Genomic DNA, 20002 nt, shown 5'->3' with positions numbered 1-20002 from the left:
AACACTTATGATGTAACATTAAGCCAGAGAGAGAGAGAGAGAGAGAGAAAGGACATAAAATTATATATCGAGGGGAAAAAAGCAGAGAAGATTGGAAGGAAATGAACAAGATTCAACAGAGGCTGCATCTATGTGGCAGAATCAGTTATTTTTTGTCTGTTTTCCACTTTTTTCTTTTCTCCTATGTTCCTATGATAATCAGAAAAATGAAAGAAGCTACCCAAATTCTCTCTCTCATACACACGCACACACACACGCACACGCACACCCCCCCCCCCCAAGGGGAGTGAGTTATCTGAACATCCAGAAAGGATGTGATGCTGATTGGTTAGAGGGAGGAAGGCAGGTCCCGTGTCCCTCTTCCCATAACAGAAGCACTTCCCACAAGACCATACATGTGGGGGCCATCCCTTTAAATCTGCCTTGAAGATTTTCCTGGGAATTTTCATCTGGCTTGGTTCTTTGGTTCTGGACCTCAGGAGCCTGTGTCTCTAAGGAGTGAGGAACATAGCGGGTGAATTTCTGTCTCCAGCCCCGGACAGCTCCTGTCTCTCAAGGAGGAAGCAAGTCAGGCCGCCTCCAGCATCTTTTCTGGAGAAAGGCCTGCAGAGAGGAGAGCTGGCGACTTGGGAGGGTGTTAAATTTGGAATGTGAGGCCGTGCCCACAATAAGGCACTCTGCAGACTCTCCAGCTGAGGGAGGCTTTCAAGTTAGGAGAACCCGTGGCTGGAAAGGGAAGAGACATGAGCAAGTGAGGCGGCAGGTCACACAGGAGCTACAGACACGTGGCAGCACCCATGCCACTCCCTGATGAGCGACAGTTCTGTCCGTCCACCAGCTGAGCATGCAAGACGCATCCACAGGACCCTAAAGGCGGCGCACACGCCCACCTCATCAGAAACGTGTTCCGTTTCTCCACGAACTCACCCGAGATTGTCTAAGAGCTATGCTTGGGGGAGTGGATTTAAACCCAGTCCTCTGTGTCCTTCAGAACTCCAAACCTGCTCCTTGGAAACAGGTCTCTGTTCCTCACCATCCCCAGTCACATGTCCAAGTGTGTTTGCTCTAAAACACAGATGCTAAGTGCGTACAAGGAGTGTAAAGTGAGAGGGAAGCGTGTTGGCTTCCCCAAATCTAGAAGGCTCAGAAGCCTCAACAGCCCAGAAGGAACTCAGACTTGGGAGCCCCCCGGGTATGGGGAAATAGGGACACAACTCAGTGGCGGGGGCGGGGGGGGGAGAAGAGCCAAAACTGAATTCCACTCAGCCACCAGAGGGGCAGCGGGTCTCCCCAACACCAACTCACCAAACATGCTGCCCTCATAGCCGTCTTTTGTGAGTGGCCGGAGCTCATTTTTCCCCATTGCATAAAGCTTGTAGCTCCGCCAGGCGAACTGCATCATCTGCAAGAGAAAGCAGGAAACAGAACCTGAGCATGGCAATTCCCAACTACGTGCACTGGCCACCTGGCTTTGCCCTCTGCAACAGGATTGGAAACCACATTTAAAAAGCAGTCTTCCAAACTGAGGAAGACGACTTCCTCTCACATAGTTCTATTCATGGTGACGACCCCACGAGCCCAGAGTCTAACCACAGAGGCCTGAGAGAAGACACAGAAAGCACTAAATATATTCTAGCCATCCTTCAGTGCCAAAGTGAAAAGCCACCTCTTCCATGAAGCCTTCCTGCTTTGCTCTGGCTTAAAGTGGTCTTCTAAAAGGAAGGAAACACCTCACTGAATGATGCCTGGTATAATCTAATAAAGCAATCCCCTGGGCTAGGGATTATTGGCTCCGTTCTGCAGATGAGGAGACGAGGCAGAGACATGAGGTAATCTGTCCAAGGTTACCCAGAGTCCGTGAGAGTGCTGGGAACTGAACCCATGCCCTGTGGCTCCGAAACCTTAAGTCTGTCCCCAAAGCCTCTGTTCTGTCCCATAAAGTCACCACAAGTCTCTCCAAACTTTTCCGACACTCGGCTTGACCTACCCTGGCCATCCCAGCTTCCCTAGCACCCCATCTGCTCACTTATCAGTTTTTGTTTCCCACGCTATGAACCATAAGCTCCTCAAAGCCAGAAACTATGCCTGCCTCAGTTTCCCCCACAGCATCCAGCACAGGGCTTGGCACATGTAGGCAGCAATGAGTATTTATCAACTTTGCGCATCAGTCCGTGCACGAGTGCTTACTACATACACTAAGGCAACTATGTCAGTCCCTAGGGAACATCACGCAGGAACCTTGGTCCCCCAGTTGCACTTAGCCTTAACCACGGATCTGGTACACGTGTTTATTTCTATTTCTCACCTCACCTCCAGACACTGTCTGGCACTCTTCTACTTTTCTCCTTCTATCTCCTGGCCTGTCTTCCATGCCTCTTCCCCCTCCTTCTGAACATCTCCACCCTCATCCTCCATGTTCTGCCGTTCCGGGCGCCAAGGCTTAGGAGCAGTCCCTTCCAGGCACATCTGGACCATAACTTCTGCTGTGCTTGCCACTGCGGCCAGGAGGGTAGATGTGACAAATCTACGGCCCACGCCCCCCATGAAATGGCAGAGTGATCCAGCAGCACCTCTCCACTTCACAGATGTTCAAACTGAGGCTCAGACGTGGAAGTGATCAGGACAGCACAGCCAGCAGGGCTGGGACCAGGCTCTTTCAACTCCCAGGCTGGCTGACCCTACCCTCATGCTCGGCCTGATATGTGGCTTCCCATGTGACACACATGCAAATGTCATGGTAACACATGCCAAGCACTTGGCACGGGCTTTGAGTCCTGGTTCCTTTCCTCTGTTATTTTCTACTTATCCTGAATTGGCAGTAACAGAAACTAATTGCCGGGTATGAGTGCTTAAGGGAGACTGGCCTCCTCCCTCAGTCTCTCTTATCTGGAGGCTCCCTCAGTTAAGTCAATGTGAGTTGAGGTGGGGGGGGGGAGAACAGCAGGAGGCTGGTAAAACATAAATGACAGCAGGAAAGCAGCAGGAGAGGTCTGGAGAGGGGAGGACGGCACCCTCCCCTCTCCAAACCCCTCCTGCTTAAGAGAAAGAGAGAGAGAAGTGGGTGTATCTGAGTAATTAGGAGAATCGTAGGTATCTACATGTTCCCAGAGGAGCTCCCACTGCAGGGACGTAGAGACGTTTGGAACGGGGCCAGTTACCTCAGTCATCCACATCAGTGGAGGGGAATGAAGGCACCAATAATCCCTCTGCCACCTGGGACTGGATTCAGAAGGCAGCCAGAGCGGCTCTCAAACCGCCCCCTCCCCTCCATGGGCACACTCGTGTCTCCTATCTCGGGTCACAAGTGGCTCAACCTGGGCACTGGATGAGCAGGGGACAGGAAAAGACCCCCAGCCAGGCAGTCCTTACTTCTCTTCCTAAAGCACCCTAAGCAAGCACCGACCCGGTGTCCTGTCCTGTGTCAGCTACAGTTTGGGCTAGAGCCCCAGTGGGAATGCTACTCTGGCCCCACCTTCTACCTCCTTGCCCACTGCTTATCTTCCTTCAGATCCCAGTTGAAATAGCACTTTTGCAGGAGGCTACCTCCCCAGCCATGCCTAAGTCAGGCCCCCACTCCTTCCCCACATTCCTGATGCCACGGCCCACAGCAGCCTGCAGTCAAACTTTTTTTTTTTTTTTAAAGATTTTATTTATTTATTTATTTGACAGAGAGAGACACAGTGAGAGTTAACACAAGTAGAGGGAGTGGGAGAGGGAGAAGCAGGCTTCCCGCTGAGCAAGGAGCCTGATGCGGGGCTCGATCCCAGGACCCTGAGATCATGACCTGAGCCAAAGGCAGACGCTTAACGACTGAGCCACCCAGGTGCCCCTGTAGTCAAACTTTTATACAGTTGCCCCCCCCACCCAGCCCCTAGTCATTGCGGCACGTCTTGCAACTCATCCAGGGACTGGCACATACTAGGTGCTCACTAAATATTTGCTGAATGGCTGTAAGAACAAGAAAATGGGGGCGCCTGGGTGGCTCAGTTGGTTAAGCGACTGCCTTTGACTCAGGTCATGATCCTGGAGTCCCGGGATCGAGTCCTGCATCGGGCTCCCTGCTTGGCGGGGAGTCTGCTTCTCCCTCTGACCCTCCTCCCTCTCATGCTCTCTTTCTCTCATTCTCGCTCTCTCAAATAAATAAATAAAATCTTTAAAAAAAAAAAAAAAAAGAACAAGAAAATGGCTGTAGAGTTTAACACATGGTTGGCAGACTGGTAGACCACACACGTCCTCGGTAGGATAGGTAATGGGTCAGAGGGGAGGGGCTTCTGGGCAACAGGGGCACTAAGAAGAGGGCAAGTGTGTGTCTCAAGTGGGTACCCAAGCGTCCTGATGGACACAGAGGACTGGGAGGGGCACAGGAAGAGACTGAACCACAGAAAAGCTACCTCACTCTGGAGCTGGCGATACGTGCCTTAGGTGACCCCTGGACTGGGCTTTAGAGGTGGACAGACCCTCGCTTCATCCAGACTACCTCCTGTCCCATGCAAGTTCCTTAATAAAAGATTAAGTAATGCTTCTTTGAACACCCCCAGTGATGGGGTGCTGCTCACCACCTTACCCGGCAGCCCATTTCACTACAGTTTCACGAAATTCTTCCTTAATCGGTCCAAATCTGTTTTCCCCTATGGGCCCTGGAGAAGACAGTTCACACTGCCTTCATACCAGAGACCTTCAGACAGGAGGAGCCAACTCTCCAGTCACCTTAGGCTGTCTATTGGCCCACTGAGCAGCCCAGCTCCTTCAACAGTTCCCCTCCTGGCAGATCTCTGAATTCCCTGAAACTGCAGACCCACACATCATCATGTTTTTCCGGGGTGCCCCAAGACTTTGTTGCCCGTTTGTTATGGTTGGCTATACTTTTGTTAATGAGCAGAAACCAAAGTGCAGACTCTCCCTGGTTACATCTGGACCAGATCCTGTGGGCGTAGACTTGCCATTTGTCCCTAATAATTTTATCCTGTAGGACTCTGCCTACCATTCTGTGCTGTCAGGATCTTTTTGGAACCAGATCTTATAATTCAATGTGCGTGTGTCTGCCTGCTTTGGGTAATCTGCAAACTTGATAGGACAGCCATCTGTGTCTCCTCCCCCCGCCCCCCGGAGTTTTGGACAGAAACACTAAACAGGGGGCCTGAGAACAGCGTTGGGGAAATCGCAGCAGAGGCCTTCCTCCTGGCTGTTGCATTTTTGAGTGTCACCTGTCAGCAAGTAAGGAACCCACCAATCAATACAACCCCCGTGTCTCCATTTTTGTACACGAAGATCCTGTGAAGGACAGGGCTGAAACACAAAAATACTCGCCTACCATAGCTAGTACAGAAAAAATAAATTGCCGCAATTTTTTTTTTTTTTTAAGGAAAATCACGGGTTAGACGGGCACGATTTGTTCTTAGAGAACCTATTTTGGCTCCTACGAATCATCATTTTTTGTTCTAAGTGCTTGCAAATCACTAACTTAAAAACCTATTAGTGCCTCCTAGGAGGCTATAATCAAAAAGATGGACAATAACTAGTGTTGGCCACAATGGGGAGAAATTGGAACCCTCATACATTGCTGGTGGGAATGAAAATGGTACAGTCGCTCTGGAAAACAGTTTGGCAAAAAAAGTTAAATAAAAAATTCCCATGGGACCCAGCAACTCCACTCCTATGGACCTGTGCAGAAAAGAACTAACAGCTGGCCAGAGACTTCCATCCCTAGAAAGGGCCTGCCTGCAAGGTTGGTCCTTGGCTGGTGTCTGGGAAGGAGGATTTCACGAGTGTCCCCACCATACTCTAACCGGTGAGGGTGGTTTCCTGTACAATCTATGATGCTGAGTACCTACCTGCTCTCCTTCTGGGAGTCTAGGATTTTGGTATGTGCTAAAATGGTACCCATGTGACCAGCCCCCAATAAAAACCTCCGGCACTGAATCTCTAATGAGTTTCCCTGATAAATAACACCTCACACGTGTTGTCACGATTCAGTGCTGGAAGAATTCGGCGTACCCTGTGTGATCCCGCTGGGAGAGGACTCTTGGAAGCTGGCCTCATTTCCTTTGGGCTTCCCTGCATGCCCTTTTTCCCTCAGATTTTTCTCCGTGTCCTTTCCCTACAGTACAAATCACAGCTGGGAGTAGGACTAAGTGCTGAATCTTGTGAGCCCTCTGGTGAATCACTGAACCTAGGGGTCCCCTGACACATCTCCTAGAAAATAAAAAACATAAGTCCACACAAAAACTTGTACACACATATGCATAGCAATACTATTTGTAATAGCGGAAAAGTGAAAAACAACCCAAATGTCCATTGACTGATAAATGCATCAACAAAATGTAGAATATATATGCATGCAATGGAATAGTACTCAGCCATAAAAAGAAATGAAATACTACCACATGCTACAGCAGGGAGGAACCTCGAAAGCCAGACACAAAAGGTCACACAGTGTAGGATCCCATTTCTATGCAATGTCCAGAACAGGCAAATTCATGCAGACGGAAAGTAAGTTAGTGATCACCAGGGACTGGGGAAAAGAAGACATGGGGAATGACTGCTAGTGGGAATGAGGCCTTTTTGGGATGATGAAAATGTTCTATAATTGATGTTGAGGATTGCACAACTCTGTGAATATAGTAAAAGCCACTGAATTTTACACTTTCAAAAAAGGAGAGTTTTATGGTACATGAACTATATCTCAATAAAGTTATTTATATATATTTTAAAAATATATAAATCTTTTAAAAAATATATCATTCTTTTTTTTAAGATTTTATTTATTTATTTGAGAGAGAGAGAAAGAGAAAGAGAGCATGAGCAAGGGGGAGGAGCAGGGGGAGAAGCAGACTCCCCGCTGAGCAGGGAGCCCGATGCGGGGCTCAATCCCAGGACCCTGGGATCATGACCTGAGCCCAAGGCAGACACTTAACTGACTGAGCCACCCAGGTGCCCTAAAGTTAATTATATTTTTAAAAACTATTAGTAGGGACAAATCGATGTCATCTGCCACCTGATATGACACATGGAGGGCACTCCTTCATTTCAGTGGTATTCCTGCCAAAAATGCAAACCTAAACTGAATCATGAGGAAGGATCTCTGAGATCGGAAGACCATGTACAACATAACTGACCTTCACTCTTCAAAAACATCAAGGTCATGAAAGAAAAGGAAAGACTGAGGGACTCTTCCAGATCGAAGGAGACTAGAGAGACATGATGAACTAAATGCCACACGTGAACTTGAATATGATCCCGGAGCAGAAATAACAACAACAATTATTATTATTATTATTATTTTTTTTTTTTAAAGATTTTATTTATTTGACAGAGAGAGACACAGCGAGAGAGGGAACACAAGCAGGGAGAGTGGGAGAGGGAGAAGCAGGCTTCCCGTGGAGCAGGGAGCCCGATGCGGGGCTCGATCCCAGGACTCTGGAATCATGACCTGAGCCGAAGGCAGACGCTTAACGACTGAGCCACCCAGGTGCCCAACAATTATTATTTTTATGAAGACAACTGTCAAGACAGCTGACAAAATTTGAATGGGGTGTAGGAATCAGATGGTAGTATTGCATCAGTGTTAATTTTTTCTTTTAAGGGTCTTACTGTGGTTATGTAGAAAAGTGGCACTAAGTTTTTGGAAATACACAATGAAATATTTAAGGGTGAGGGGCATTACATTTGCAACTTACTCTCAAATGGTTCAGAAAAGTGTGTGCATGTGTGCGTGTGTGCGTGGCAAGAGAGGAAAAAAGCAAAGCGTAAAATGTTAACATTTGCGGAATCTGGGTAAAAGGTAAATGTGAAACCTTTGTTAGATTTTTGCAACTTTTCTACAAATCTGAAATTATTTTTTTTTAAAAACCCACTGAAGGGGCACCCGGCTGACTCCGTTGGTAGAACATGCAATGTTTGTTCTCAGGGTTGTGAGTTCGAGCCCCACTCTGGGCGTAGAGCCTACTTTTAAAAAAAAGTTAAAAAATCCAATAGGGGACTTTGCTGGAAGTTGATGTCATTTTCACCCACATTTCTATATTACAGGGTTCTGCTTCCCTCCACTTCTATAAATTATGTCAGAACGTGCCTGTTGCCGGTCTCCCCGCAGGTCCTCTCACAGGGACCTTTCCTTCCACAAAGGCCCTGCTGGGCGTTCACAGCCCCGTCTCCAGGCCTGTCCTGCGGGTTCTCCTCAGAAGATAGAGCAAATGAGGAACGAGCAATTTTGGTTTCTCCTTTTATAATTACATTACCATGTTTAAATGAGGTGCCCAGCCTTACTCTGTTCTTCCTGCTACAAAAATAAAGTCCCCTTTTGTGGTTCTGGGCATTTTCCAGAAGTCTCAGCTCAGTCCAGGCCTCAGCCCCCTGCCCATTCTCCCATGTCTGGGTCATTCCTGTCGCTTGAGCTATGTTCTGTGCCCTCTACTTCCCTCTTCTGCATTTGACCTTTACAATAGTTTTAAAAATAAAGTAGATCTCTCTCTTTTAATGTATCTAACATATAGATGCTCATTGTAGAAAAGCAGAAAGAAAACCACCACCCATTATTCAAATACTATAACCACTATTCCCATTTTGGTGTCTTTCTTTCTACTCTTTTCCCATTCATCTTTGCTTCTTCCCGGGATGTTGACATAAACATTTTCCATTTTATTACAAAGGCTTTGTAAACAGCATTTTCAAGAGCTATACAATAGCCTAGCACATAGGTTCAGCATCATTTACTTAACCTTCCTCCCATACAATCTGACATTTCAGTGTCATAGCTACTTTGTAGCTATTGTAAATAATGCCATAATGAACATCTCTGTGCACACTCCTTTTTCTGCACTTCAAACAAGTTATTTAGGCCAGGGGCACCTGGGTGGCTCAGTCGTTAAGCATCTGCCTTCGGCTCGGGTCATGGTCCCAGGGTCCTGGGATCGAGCCCCGCATCAGGCTCCCCTGCTCCACGGGAAGCCTGCTTCCCCCTCTCCCACTCTCCCTGCTTGTGTTCCCTCTCTCGCTGTGTCTCTCTCTGTCAAATAAATAAATAAAATCTTTAAAAAAAAAAAAAGTTATTTAGGCCAGAGCCTCCAAGAAATTGCTGGGAAAAAATTAGAAGTTATTAATATGTATGTTCCCTTTTAAAGAGTAAATCCAGACAGCTTGTTTTGCCCATCAGTATGCAAAACTTGGTGAATGGAAAAATATATAACAAGCTTGTTATACAATACAGTAATGTAGTTCACTTGGGGAGATAAAATTAATAATAGTCATTTATATTTGTGTAGCTCTTTGCACACTTTATCTCATTTGATTTGGGTAGTTCAGTGGTCTTGACAGGATAAGTATTATTCTCATTTAGAAATAATCATGCAAGAGCTCAATAAAGTATGAGATGTAAAGTATTAAATAGATGATAAAAACTGTTCCCAAGTGCATAGTGATATACGAAATGCTATTTGTATAATATTAAAATAGTGAAAAAGCAGGGCACCAAATTATATAGTGTGAAACTTACTGGACTATGTATGAGTATTTTATTTATTTATTTATTTTTAAAAGATTTTATTTATTTATTTATTTATTTATTTATTTGACACAGAGGGAGAGATAGTGAGAGCGGGAACACAAGCAGGGGGAGTGGGAGAGGGAGAAGCAGGCTTCCCGCCGAGCAAGGAGCCCGATGTGAGGCTCGATCCCAGGAACCTGGGATCATGACCTGAGCTGAAGGCAGACGCTCAACGACTGAGCCACCCAGGTGCCCCCCGTGTATGAGTATTTTAAAGAAGAAGAAGAAAAAAAAAAGAACGACGGGAAGGAAATACACCAAAATGCTGACAGTGATTATCTCTGATAGTAAGACGTTTAGTGGTTGTTATTTTTTCCTTTTAATTGACTTATATTTTCTGGATTTTCTATAATGGGTATCTAGAAATACTTGTAATGTGAAAATTAAAGGTTGGTAGAATGAAAAGCATGAGGAGAAAATGATATGATGCTACTCCTAAGTCAGAAGGGAGAGTGCTCGGGTGGTTGGCCATGGAGTGGATAGGATGGAGTTGGTTTGACAAAAGAGAAGAAGGCCTTTTATAGCTGGGAGTCTGAGAGAAGGCCAACCAGCAAGAAAAACAACATAAACAGAAGCACAGAGCCAGAATCTCAGAGTCAAACGGAATCTGAGTGTCAAAGACATTCTCTATTCCTAAAGCCACATTTTACAAGAACTAGTTGAGGCTCAGACTGGGGAAGTGATTTGCCGTGGCCAGGACACAGAAGTTAACAGCACAGAGATGGTCCTGTCTCCAAGAACGTGGGCCAGGACAGTGATGCAGCTGACTGGAGCAGGGGTAGCCTGAGCCATGGCAAGAGGGATTTGGGATGGACTCAAGAACATGACTACAAGAATCAAAGAGACATGAGAACCAAATACCAAGAGAAATTATACCTCTGCCCCCACTGGGTTCCAGAAATACACAACAGGCAGTCATTGTCGGCGTGTGCATGCGTGCGTGTCCGTGCTGGAGACAGAAGGCAGCTCTAGATGGTCTCTAGAAGCCCCTCCTTCCAGCAGTCTGTGATTTATAGATTCAAAGAACACCTAACAATAGACCACAAAGCCTTCCTTTTGCTGAGCCCTGCAAAGGTAGAAAACAAAGCTGCAATGATAGAGAGGCACGGGCGAGCAAATGGGAGCTGAATCCTAAGACATCCCTTCAGTTTCTTCTCAGACAAAAGACGTTCTTGTCCGCCTGAACAAATTACAAGGACACGAAATATGAAAATGAAAAATATTTACTTGTCTGAGGTAGACATTATTATCTTGTTTAAGATGTTCTTTCTACCTGTCTCAGAGCTCTAGAATTCTCTCCTGAGAAAAGCTACTGGAATCCACTGCATGGCCCAGGCACGGATGCCCAGCCTGGCTCAAGGGTTCCAGAACAACGGAACCAAGAGAGAAAGGATGCATTCGAGGAGGGGAGGAAATGGAACTAACTGGCAGCCTGCCTCTAGACTGGAAAACTAAGAGACAGTTTGTGTTGGAAAGTTCTTTGGGGGCAACTGGGGAGGAAGGAGTAATCACTGAAATGGTGCAACATTCCTCTTTGTCAAGAAAACCCACACAAAGACAGGATCAGGCCTGGCAGTGACCGGGAACCATCGTCACAACTTCTCAAAGCTGCCAAGATGGGAAATGGATTTTCCCAGTCATTAGGGACAAGTGCTCACACCATGACTCTCAGCCTTATTGGCGTCTCCCAGCAGTGACACTTGGGCCCATCTGCAGGGGCTGAGAGGGAAACGATTTTGGTCTCTGATGATCTTGGGATCTAATGGCCACACAGATAGAGATGAGAATGTTGGGTTGATTTTCTTTTCCGTCCCCTTCAGCACAGTTCAGGGAGACAGCTGACAGCTTGGTCCCTAAAAACCATCTGTATTAGATTCCTCAATCTACCTCCATCTATCAGCGCCTCACAGCATGATCTGACTGGTGACCACTAATGAGACACCCTTGAATACACATAGTCCCTGATCTAGTTCAGAAGCTGGACACAGGTGGGATTTGGTTGTGCTGAAGGGTGGAGCAGTGGAGGGGTGGGGTGGAGAGTAGAAGGGGGAGGTGCTGCCCCTAACCCTTTCACTTTTGGGTTTGCTTGAGATATTGAAAGGCAAATGTAGGAAACAAAAATGTGATATCACTCCCTACCTATCCAAGGTCCAGACAGCTCTCCCACATCCTGCCCATGGGGTTGCAGACTCGAGCAGTCTCAGAAATATTCCCTCAGCTGTAGCTGTTCTAGAGCACCACGGTTGAGAGTCTGGGCCCTGGAGATAGACCCTTGCTGCTCAAAGTGTGGTCCAGGGACTAGAAGCTGGGCATACCCAGTGAGCATGTTAGGAATGTAGCATCCTGGGCCCCATCCCAGACCTGCTGAATCAGACCCAGCATTTTAACAAGACCCTCAAGGGATCCAGTTGCACATTAAATTTTGAGAAGCTGCTATAGGGCTCTGTCACCTACTGGCTGTGGGGCCTTGAGTGAGTGACTTAACCTCTCTGAGCCTCAGTTTCCTCATCTGTAAAATAAGGACAGGAATATAATCCTTATAATAATCCTGAGAGTAAATAAGATAATCTATGAAAAGTGTTTTAGCACAGCAGCTGGTACATAATATGTGCTCAATAAAAAGCAGCCATAGGATCTTCACTACCCTATTAATTTACTGACTAAGTATCCCTCCATTCTTTTCTCCCCACACCACCACGCTAATCTGGAGCACTCCCATCTCTCATGGGACTCCTGCAGCAGCCTCCTAACTAGCCTACAGCTGGGCCCCCCTCCCGCCTCCTACACTGTTGTCTACACTGTAGCCAGGGTGATTATTCGAAATGCAAATGTACTCAGACCTCTACTCCACCCCCAACACACACTTAAACACTTCTTTGGGGTATAAAGATCAAACTCATCAAGCTCATCAAGCCCTGCAGATTTCCACGCACTCATGCCTCCAGCCTCAGTTTATCCTCCCTGTCTCTGCCTTAACCATGCCAGCTTTCCTTTTCAGTTCCTCAAAGAACCACGCCTCTTCCTGCCACAGGGCCTTTGCACATGATAGCACCTCTCCTTGGACCACTGCCCTCTCTTCTTTTTGCCTGGCAAATTCCACTCATCGTTCACATCTCGGTCCTAGGGAATCCTAGCCTCCTGGATCAAGTCAAATTCCCCTATTATGGAAGATCATCAAAGCCAGAATTTTATATTGATTGTGTGACTGTTTAATTAGTATCTATTTCTCCCCACCAGAACGTAGTCTCCATTGCTCACTATTGCTCCCCATCCCCTAGCAGAGTGCCTGGCACATAGAGGCCCTCCATGAATACATGTTGAATAAATGCCTAAGGATGGTGACAACACAGGGAAGCTCCCCTGGGCTGCTCATGTCATGAGGATCATGAAGAAAGGGCAATGCTGGGACAGAAACACCGACTGCCCAGTGGCTTTGACTCAGCAAGGATTTACCAAAGGCCCAACAATGGAAGAGCTCCAACTGTGAGGCCACAAGGGATAGCAAGAATGAGCAAGACACTCTCCTATGAGATACCTTTATGATCTTGGTACAGAGTCTGCAGCTGGACAAAAGGAGCTGATGGGGAAGATCACAAGCAAGTCTGAGGTCTGCCACTGCATTGAGATTGGCTCCCTGCCTGCAAAGTGAAGGCTCCTCCCCACTCCTCTATTCTGTCACCGACTGGGTGTGGGGGGAAGGACCGAGAGATGGGGTGTGGAGAACAGAGATGAATGACAGCAGGGAAGACCCCAGCTCATTTGTGAGTGAACTTCCAGGGGGAAATGGTTCAACAAGGCCCTCTGCAGGATTTTAGTACAAAACCCACCCATGTGCAGGCAGCTCTGCCATTTCCAAAGTGCTTTCCCTTCCTCATTTGAGCCGTATCGTCACCTGTGAGTGAGACAGGGTGGGTGTCATCACCCCCATTTTACAGAAAAAAGAAACTGCACTTCCACATACATACATTTATGGAACATATATCGTGTGCCAAACATGATAAGGGCTTTTGTGTGTATGAGCACATACAGTTTTCACCACGGCTCTGAAAGGCACTTTCGAGGAGGTGGCGACAAGATACAGGAGCTGAGAGCCTGGCTTTGGATCCCAGCTCTCCCCAGCTGTGTGTCCTTAGACAAGATACCTAACCTCTCTGTGCCTCAATGAGCTCATCTGTTTAAAAATACTGATACTGTTATGCTTACCCAGTGTTTCCCATGAGTCAAGAGTGATTTACACATTCATTTAATCCTCACGTTAACCTTATAACATTAGTATATCATTACCCCCATTCTCATATAAGGAAACCGAGGCACATGCCCCAGCGTCACAGCAAGTCAGTGGCAGAGCCAGGATTCAAACCCAGGCAGTCTGTGCTCTTGGCCACAGTCCTCTACCGCCTCTCATAGAGTGGACCAATTGCATAACTGCCTCAAATGGGTGCCACATGGATGAATCACAACACAAGGCACTCAGCGCAGTGTCCGGCACATGGGAGACTCCTGGTCAGCATTAGCACCTGGGACTGCCAGCCGCGGGGTCCAAGGGCATCATTTTCCTCCCATCAGGAAACAGGCCCAGAGTCACCTTCTCCACACCTCACATTAAGCAATATTGTCACTGACATCTCTGACACACACCTGTAATTCACCTCCTTCCCCACCCCCTCCCAGTCCCCCGTCCCTGAACATCAGCCAGTCTCCCTGCTTTCTCTCTCGCCCCACTTCCCCCCTCCTTTCTCCAACTGCTGGAGCTCATCCTTTACAAACATAAATCATTAAATGCCATTCTTCTGTGTGAGTGCCTCGGAGAGCCTCCCAAGGCTCCAGGCTTGAAAGGCCTGCTCTGGCCTCTCCCCAGAACCCTTCTCAATCTCTGTGTGTCCGCCACGGGGGCCTCTGGACAATGCCTCAAACGCATACAGCCCCGTCCTGCCTGGGGTAGGCAGATAATGGCCCCTGAGGTGCCATGTCCTAATCCCCAGAGCCTGTGAATATGTATGATAAAATGGAATCAAGGTTTCAGATGAAACTGAGCTTGCTAATCAGCTGACCTTGAGATGGGGGAGATTAGCCTGGATTATCCAGGTGGGTCGATGTACTCACAAGCGTCCTTAGAAGTAAAGGAGGAAGGCAGGAGAGTCAGTGTCCAAGTGGTGAAATGTGAAAAAGACTCCACTGGCCTTTGCTGGCTTTGAAGACGGCGGAAGGCGCCACGAGCCATGGAATGTAGGTGCCTCTGGAAGCTGGAAAAGGCAAGGGGATGGATTCTCCCCCAGAGCCTCCAGAAAGGAATGTAGTCTAACAATGAGACACATTTTCAACTTCAGACCTCCAGAACTGTAAGGGAATAAATCTGTATTGTTTCAAGTCACTGGGTTTGTGTGATTGTACTGTATAGGAGACGAAGCCACTACCTCAGGGCCTTTGCACTTCCCAATGAAGAACTGAATGAACAAACCACCAAATCTCCAAATGCACTTCCCTCTCCATCATGGCTCTTTTCTGCATAAGGACTTCCGATATTCTGGAGCATGGGTACCAGCATTCCGGAATTCACTGTTCTCCTGCAGCCCCTTGCTATCCATCAATGGTAATACTTAACACTTCAGCATGGTCATAATTTCTTTCAAGTCTGTCTCCCCTGCCCTTGAACTCTGTGACCTGTTCATCAAAACATCCCCAACCCCTAGCCCAGGAGCTGGCCGAAGAGAGGAAATCAACACAGCTCATGAGTAATAATAATGGTGCGTTACCTCTGTCATCCAGTAGCAGACGTGAGCTGAGCATTTACTGTGTGTTGAGCGCAGGTCTAGGCCCTTCACAAGCATTTCATCCAACACCAGCCCTGCGAGGTGGGCTACTGTTAGTACCCCTGTCTTACAGGATGATGCAGTAAGTCCTGGAGGGTTAGCTACCTTGCCTAAGGACACAGAGCAAACAGTGGCAGAGCCAGGCCATGGACGCAACAGGACAACTTGGAAGCCTGCACTCTTAACCACAACAGCACACCGCATCCCACCCAAGAACCCTCCCAGGTGAGATCAGCGGCTCCTTTTCCCAACACCTGGTGCTATGCAGAGTGGTAGAGCTGGTGTTTGAAGCTGGGGTCTGGCTGATTCAAAAGGCTATGTGTCCCTTCCATCCCCCCCCCCCCCCCCCGCCAGGCTGCTCCGCTGTCTAAAGAGTAAAGGAACAAAATGTTGAACTGGCACCTCCGGATGGCGTGCAGCACGCAGAGAATCAAACCGAGGACCAGCCTGCTGCCTAGTGCCTGGGCCGAGTGGCCCATCCTAAGGTCTGTTTCTCTTTGAAAACAAGAAACGTCCACATTCCTGAAGGCTCAGGCTGCTAGAAGAAATGGATGACCTGCTTTAAAGCTGCTCCAGCAGAGGCTAGAGCCTCTGGAAACATGAAAGAGGCAGAACCCGTTCTTTTGCCTAAATGTTAAGGGTTTTGTAAAAAGAAAGGGGAAGAAAAACAGATTTAAGTGAAAATAAGGAAAATACTGACATGAGCCCTGCACAGATCTTGACTAGATCGTGGAGAGAAATAATCCTGCTGCCACGTCTCCGAGGGAGATGACGCGACCTGAAATCTGGAGGTTCGGCCTAGATAACCACCTTCTAAAGACTGCTAGTGGCACCTCAGTGACAGCAAGGAGCCCAAGTGACCGATTTCAGGGCCTTTGGGGTTCACAGGAAGGCCCTCAGCCAAGGAGGATAACAAAAGCTCCAGGAGGGCAGGAGTCTTGTTTTCTAGCTGGTGACGCCATTTCTTGAGGACAAGCTCTGGGTGTAGAATCCCTGGGGCCCCCTCCTTAACACATCCATGTAGAACCACGTGGGGCCACCTACGTTCTCTGGTGATTCTTCTTGGGGCCCAAAGAGGACTGGTCTCAGAGATCCCAGTCCAGGACTCAAGAAGGAGGCCAGAGAACCACTGGACACCCAGAGATAGTGAAGGGCCTTGTTTCTTGTCCAGTAAAACAGTTTCAATCAAGGCTTGGAGAATGAACCAGTATTTACTACGTACCTCCATGTGCCAGTCCCTGAACCAGATATTATCGTATACTTTATCTCATTTAATCCTCCATGGCTACTCTGGGAAGCAGGTATCATGCCCATTTTATGGACAAGAAAACTGAGGTTCAGTAATTATTCCAAGTGTACACAGCCAAACCCAGGTCTGATTCCAACCTTTGCCTCTTCCTGTTCTTTCCTCAACCTCCCCTCCCCTGACACCATTCAGAAAATACGTATTGAGCCCCTACTATGTACCCTGTGTTCCTGCCACCACAGCTCCTACACCTGTGTGGGGAAACAGATAATAAGAAGGAAACAAGCAAGCCGGGTAATTTTGAATGGTGATAAGCACTATGAAGAAAAACCGAGCAAGGTGAGGGAATAGAGGGTGACTGAGTGGGTGGGGATGGTGGAGGAAAGCCCCCAAGATGGTAACTAAGCTGAGATCTTACTTAGTATCTGAAAAACAAAGCTCCTTCTGTTTTCCATGTGTAGCCTGAGAAATGCACTTGACTTTTCTTCCTCTTAGGTCTCCATCAGCAGATTCCAAAGTACATAGTTTCTTTTTTTGGCTAGAAAGACTTGCAAAACCCACTGATAAGGTTACCTGTTCACCTCAGAAGAGAAAATTCCAAAGCAGTAAACAGACCTGCTCAGCCTTATAAACACGGTATATGATTCGGGAGTTGGAGCTCATTCATCCTACCAAGCCAAGTAGCTGCCACCCCATAAGCTCTCTTTGAGTTTGCATTAATCAGACAGCTCAGCATAAGTTTTCTTTTCATTTCTCTAGGTCTGTGATGATGGATGACGTGGGGTGGCACTTCTGGATGCATAATAAGGGGTTGGTGGTGTTTTCTCACTCCCACAAAACTGAAATTCATGGGACACAGGACATTTTCCTTGACAGCACTGATCTGAAACCCTGTGTTCTTGAAAGGATTATTGCAGTCCTGTTATAAAAGATAACCTAATCACACGGGACAGAGTGATTTGATTTCAAAACCCTGCAAGAGAATACCAAAGAATAATTAACTATGAAAACCAAAACACGCTAATCTTGATGAGCTAATGGGATAGACTAGGAGAGAGAGAAAACTCATCTTCAGAGTTTCACAGATTCTTGAATGGTATGAACAATCAGAATCCAAGCTCACAGCAGGTCTTCAGCTGGCTGGATTTGTAGCTCTCTCCTCCCTCAAGTCCACACATCCCAAATAACTGGATTCACTTGCCCCTGCTCTGCTGCTCTGGCATCTAACAGGACCAGGATTTTCTGTCACCTAAGCTGCCTCCCGATCTGGGCTTCCTGCTGGGGCCTGGTAAACCAGCGGGCAAAACAGACCCTTTCACAGGAGGGAGACAAGCAGACTGATGGCCCGTGACAGGTGATCTGCTGAAACCTTCACAGAATTCCTCTTCCCTGTATTTGCTTTGGAGGTACAACTCTGGGTGATGGTGGCTCGCTGGGGCTCTTTCATAAATCTCAAAGACAGGCCCTTTCAGGCATTCCCTACAAAAGAAAGGCCTTGGTGAGATTTCTGTCACTGACAGCCATGTGTTCTGTATAAAGGAAAAACCATCATGTTTTCCCAATTCTGAGCACAATGGCTGAAAAAAAAAGTTACATAAAACGGTATCAGTTCAGCAGGCAGAGGCAGGGGTGGGGTGGGAGTGGGGGGCACAGGGGCAGGGGGAGGGTGAGGGGTCTTCTCCAGCTGCTGTTAATAAAATCAAACGTCTTGGGTGCCTTTTCTAAGGAGGGTGGCTTCTACTCAACCTGCTGACCTCAGAAGCTGCTCTCTTTGTGTCTCTTTCCGGGCAAGAGGAAGAAATGCCTCTTATTTTCACTGTGGATTTAGTGTTCTATTTATGCACCTGAGAAAGATGTGAGTAACCGTTCACGCTCAGATCTGACTCCGGGCCTGCCTGGTACCACTTAAAATGAATAAAAAGTATGAGCCTCATTATTTGGAATCCAAGGGTCCCCTCACAGATAGGAAGTCACTAAATGAGAAAGCTTCACTGGAGGAGGACAGAGGAGGGCAGGGATGGAAATGATGCGAAAGAGACAGAGAATGTCAATGCAAAAATGCTTTTTGAGTGATAAGCTGTGGCTATTTAAGCCATTAAAAGTTTAAACCCTCTTGAGGTCAGGGAAAGAACCAGAGGAAAATCAGAGGCACATTTCTTCTCTTCTTATGATAAACCCAGCAAAATTTTAAAATGCAAAGCATCTCTAAACAGCTATTTGATTAGTTTTTTTTTTTTTTTCCAACGAGGCTATGATAATTAGCAAATGCCGGGAAGATGAGATTTAAATATACCAATCAGTCCATCTCAAGAGTTTAGCAGAAACAACGTGGATGTAATTATCTTTAAGCGATAACCACTTTTGTGGGGTTACAGCCTTAACTGGAGATCTGAAACCCCACACATGACCTCTCCCCAGACCCGGAGCAGCTGCTTTCCCACTTAAAAAAAAAATAGCAATGCCAAGTGTTATCTGAAAATCCCACCAATGTGACCTTTAAGGAGAAGGATTTTGAGTACTTCTGGTGATAATGCTCCACCATTTCTTCCACTAATGGGGCATTTTCAAAACCAGCAGGGTGATGGAGATAACTTGACTTCATAGAGGCACAAACAGATTACCTGCAGTATCTAATGCCCTATTTTCTCCATCAGTGATCTCTTCTTGGGCTGGAAATCGTCAAAAACTTAAAGATTCACAACATCTCACGTCTGATGCCATCCGTAGGGATGTGCAAAATGGGTCCCTCAGTAAAGATTGGTCTGTAATTGGATAGAATGTTATCCGAAAGAGGAGAACAGTCAGCTGTTTAGGAACATCCGTCCGTCTTGCTACTGAGGCACGCCGCATCGTGAAGAACTACTCTGGTTAAAATGGAGTCTTTTTGAAGATTCAGGCTGTCGTCAGACCGGGTCCATTTTTCACGCCATAGACTGGGCTCCACTATCTCTCAAAATAGCTTTTTATAATATGGTGATAGCAAAGTGGCTAAGAGAGAGGAAGATTTCACTTCTTCAACCTGTAACTACAGAAACATGTGTGTCTGGGGCACAAAGTGATGTTACCAGGCAACGTGACAGAAATGAATAATATTGATAATCAATCCCATAGTAATAGCTTTTATAATTAAAGATTACTGCTAGTACAATAGATTCTAACACAAATGGGAATAATGGAGACACGGCCATCTCTCTGCCTCTTTGTCAGCAACTGTCCTCCTGCCTACACGTGGACCCTACGCTTCCACGGCACGGACCAAGTCTGTAATCAACCACCTGCCAGTGTTGGTGGCCATAACTCTAACCAGGCCAGCACTTTCTTCACTAAGTTCTTACAAGTGATAATTAAACCCGCCAGCCTTGCTTGTGAGGTCTGATCACAACTGAGCAGTACGTACATATGTTGACA

At 47.0% G+C, this 20002-nt stretch overlaps 1 protein-coding gene across 3 annotated transcripts in view; it reads right to left on the bottom strand.

The window, feature by feature from the left end:
• MAN1C1 (mannosidase alpha class 1C member 1) overlaps positions 1–20002 on the bottom strand; it is a 137919-nt gene that overhangs the window by 84451 nt on the left and 33466 nt on the right. For all 3 annotated transcript variants that reach the window (XM_044914439.1, XM_044914440.1, XM_044914441.1), the window contains exon 2: positions 1306–1402. In XM_044914439.1, the coding sequence (XP_044770374.1) occupies positions 1306–1402 (97 nt within the window). The remainder of the gene's footprint in view (positions 1–1305; positions 1403–20002) is intronic.

The sequence above is a fragment of the Neomonachus schauinslandi genome, chromosome 4 (genome assembly GCF_002201575.2).
Source record: "Neomonachus schauinslandi chromosome 4, ASM220157v2, whole genome shotgun sequence".
In the NCBI taxonomy this organism is placed as follows: Eukaryota; Metazoa; Chordata; class Mammalia; order Carnivora; family Phocidae; genus Neomonachus; species Neomonachus schauinslandi.
The sequence above is the reverse complement of the archived record's forward strand: the minus strand, read 5'-3'. Positions and strand labels throughout refer to the sequence as shown.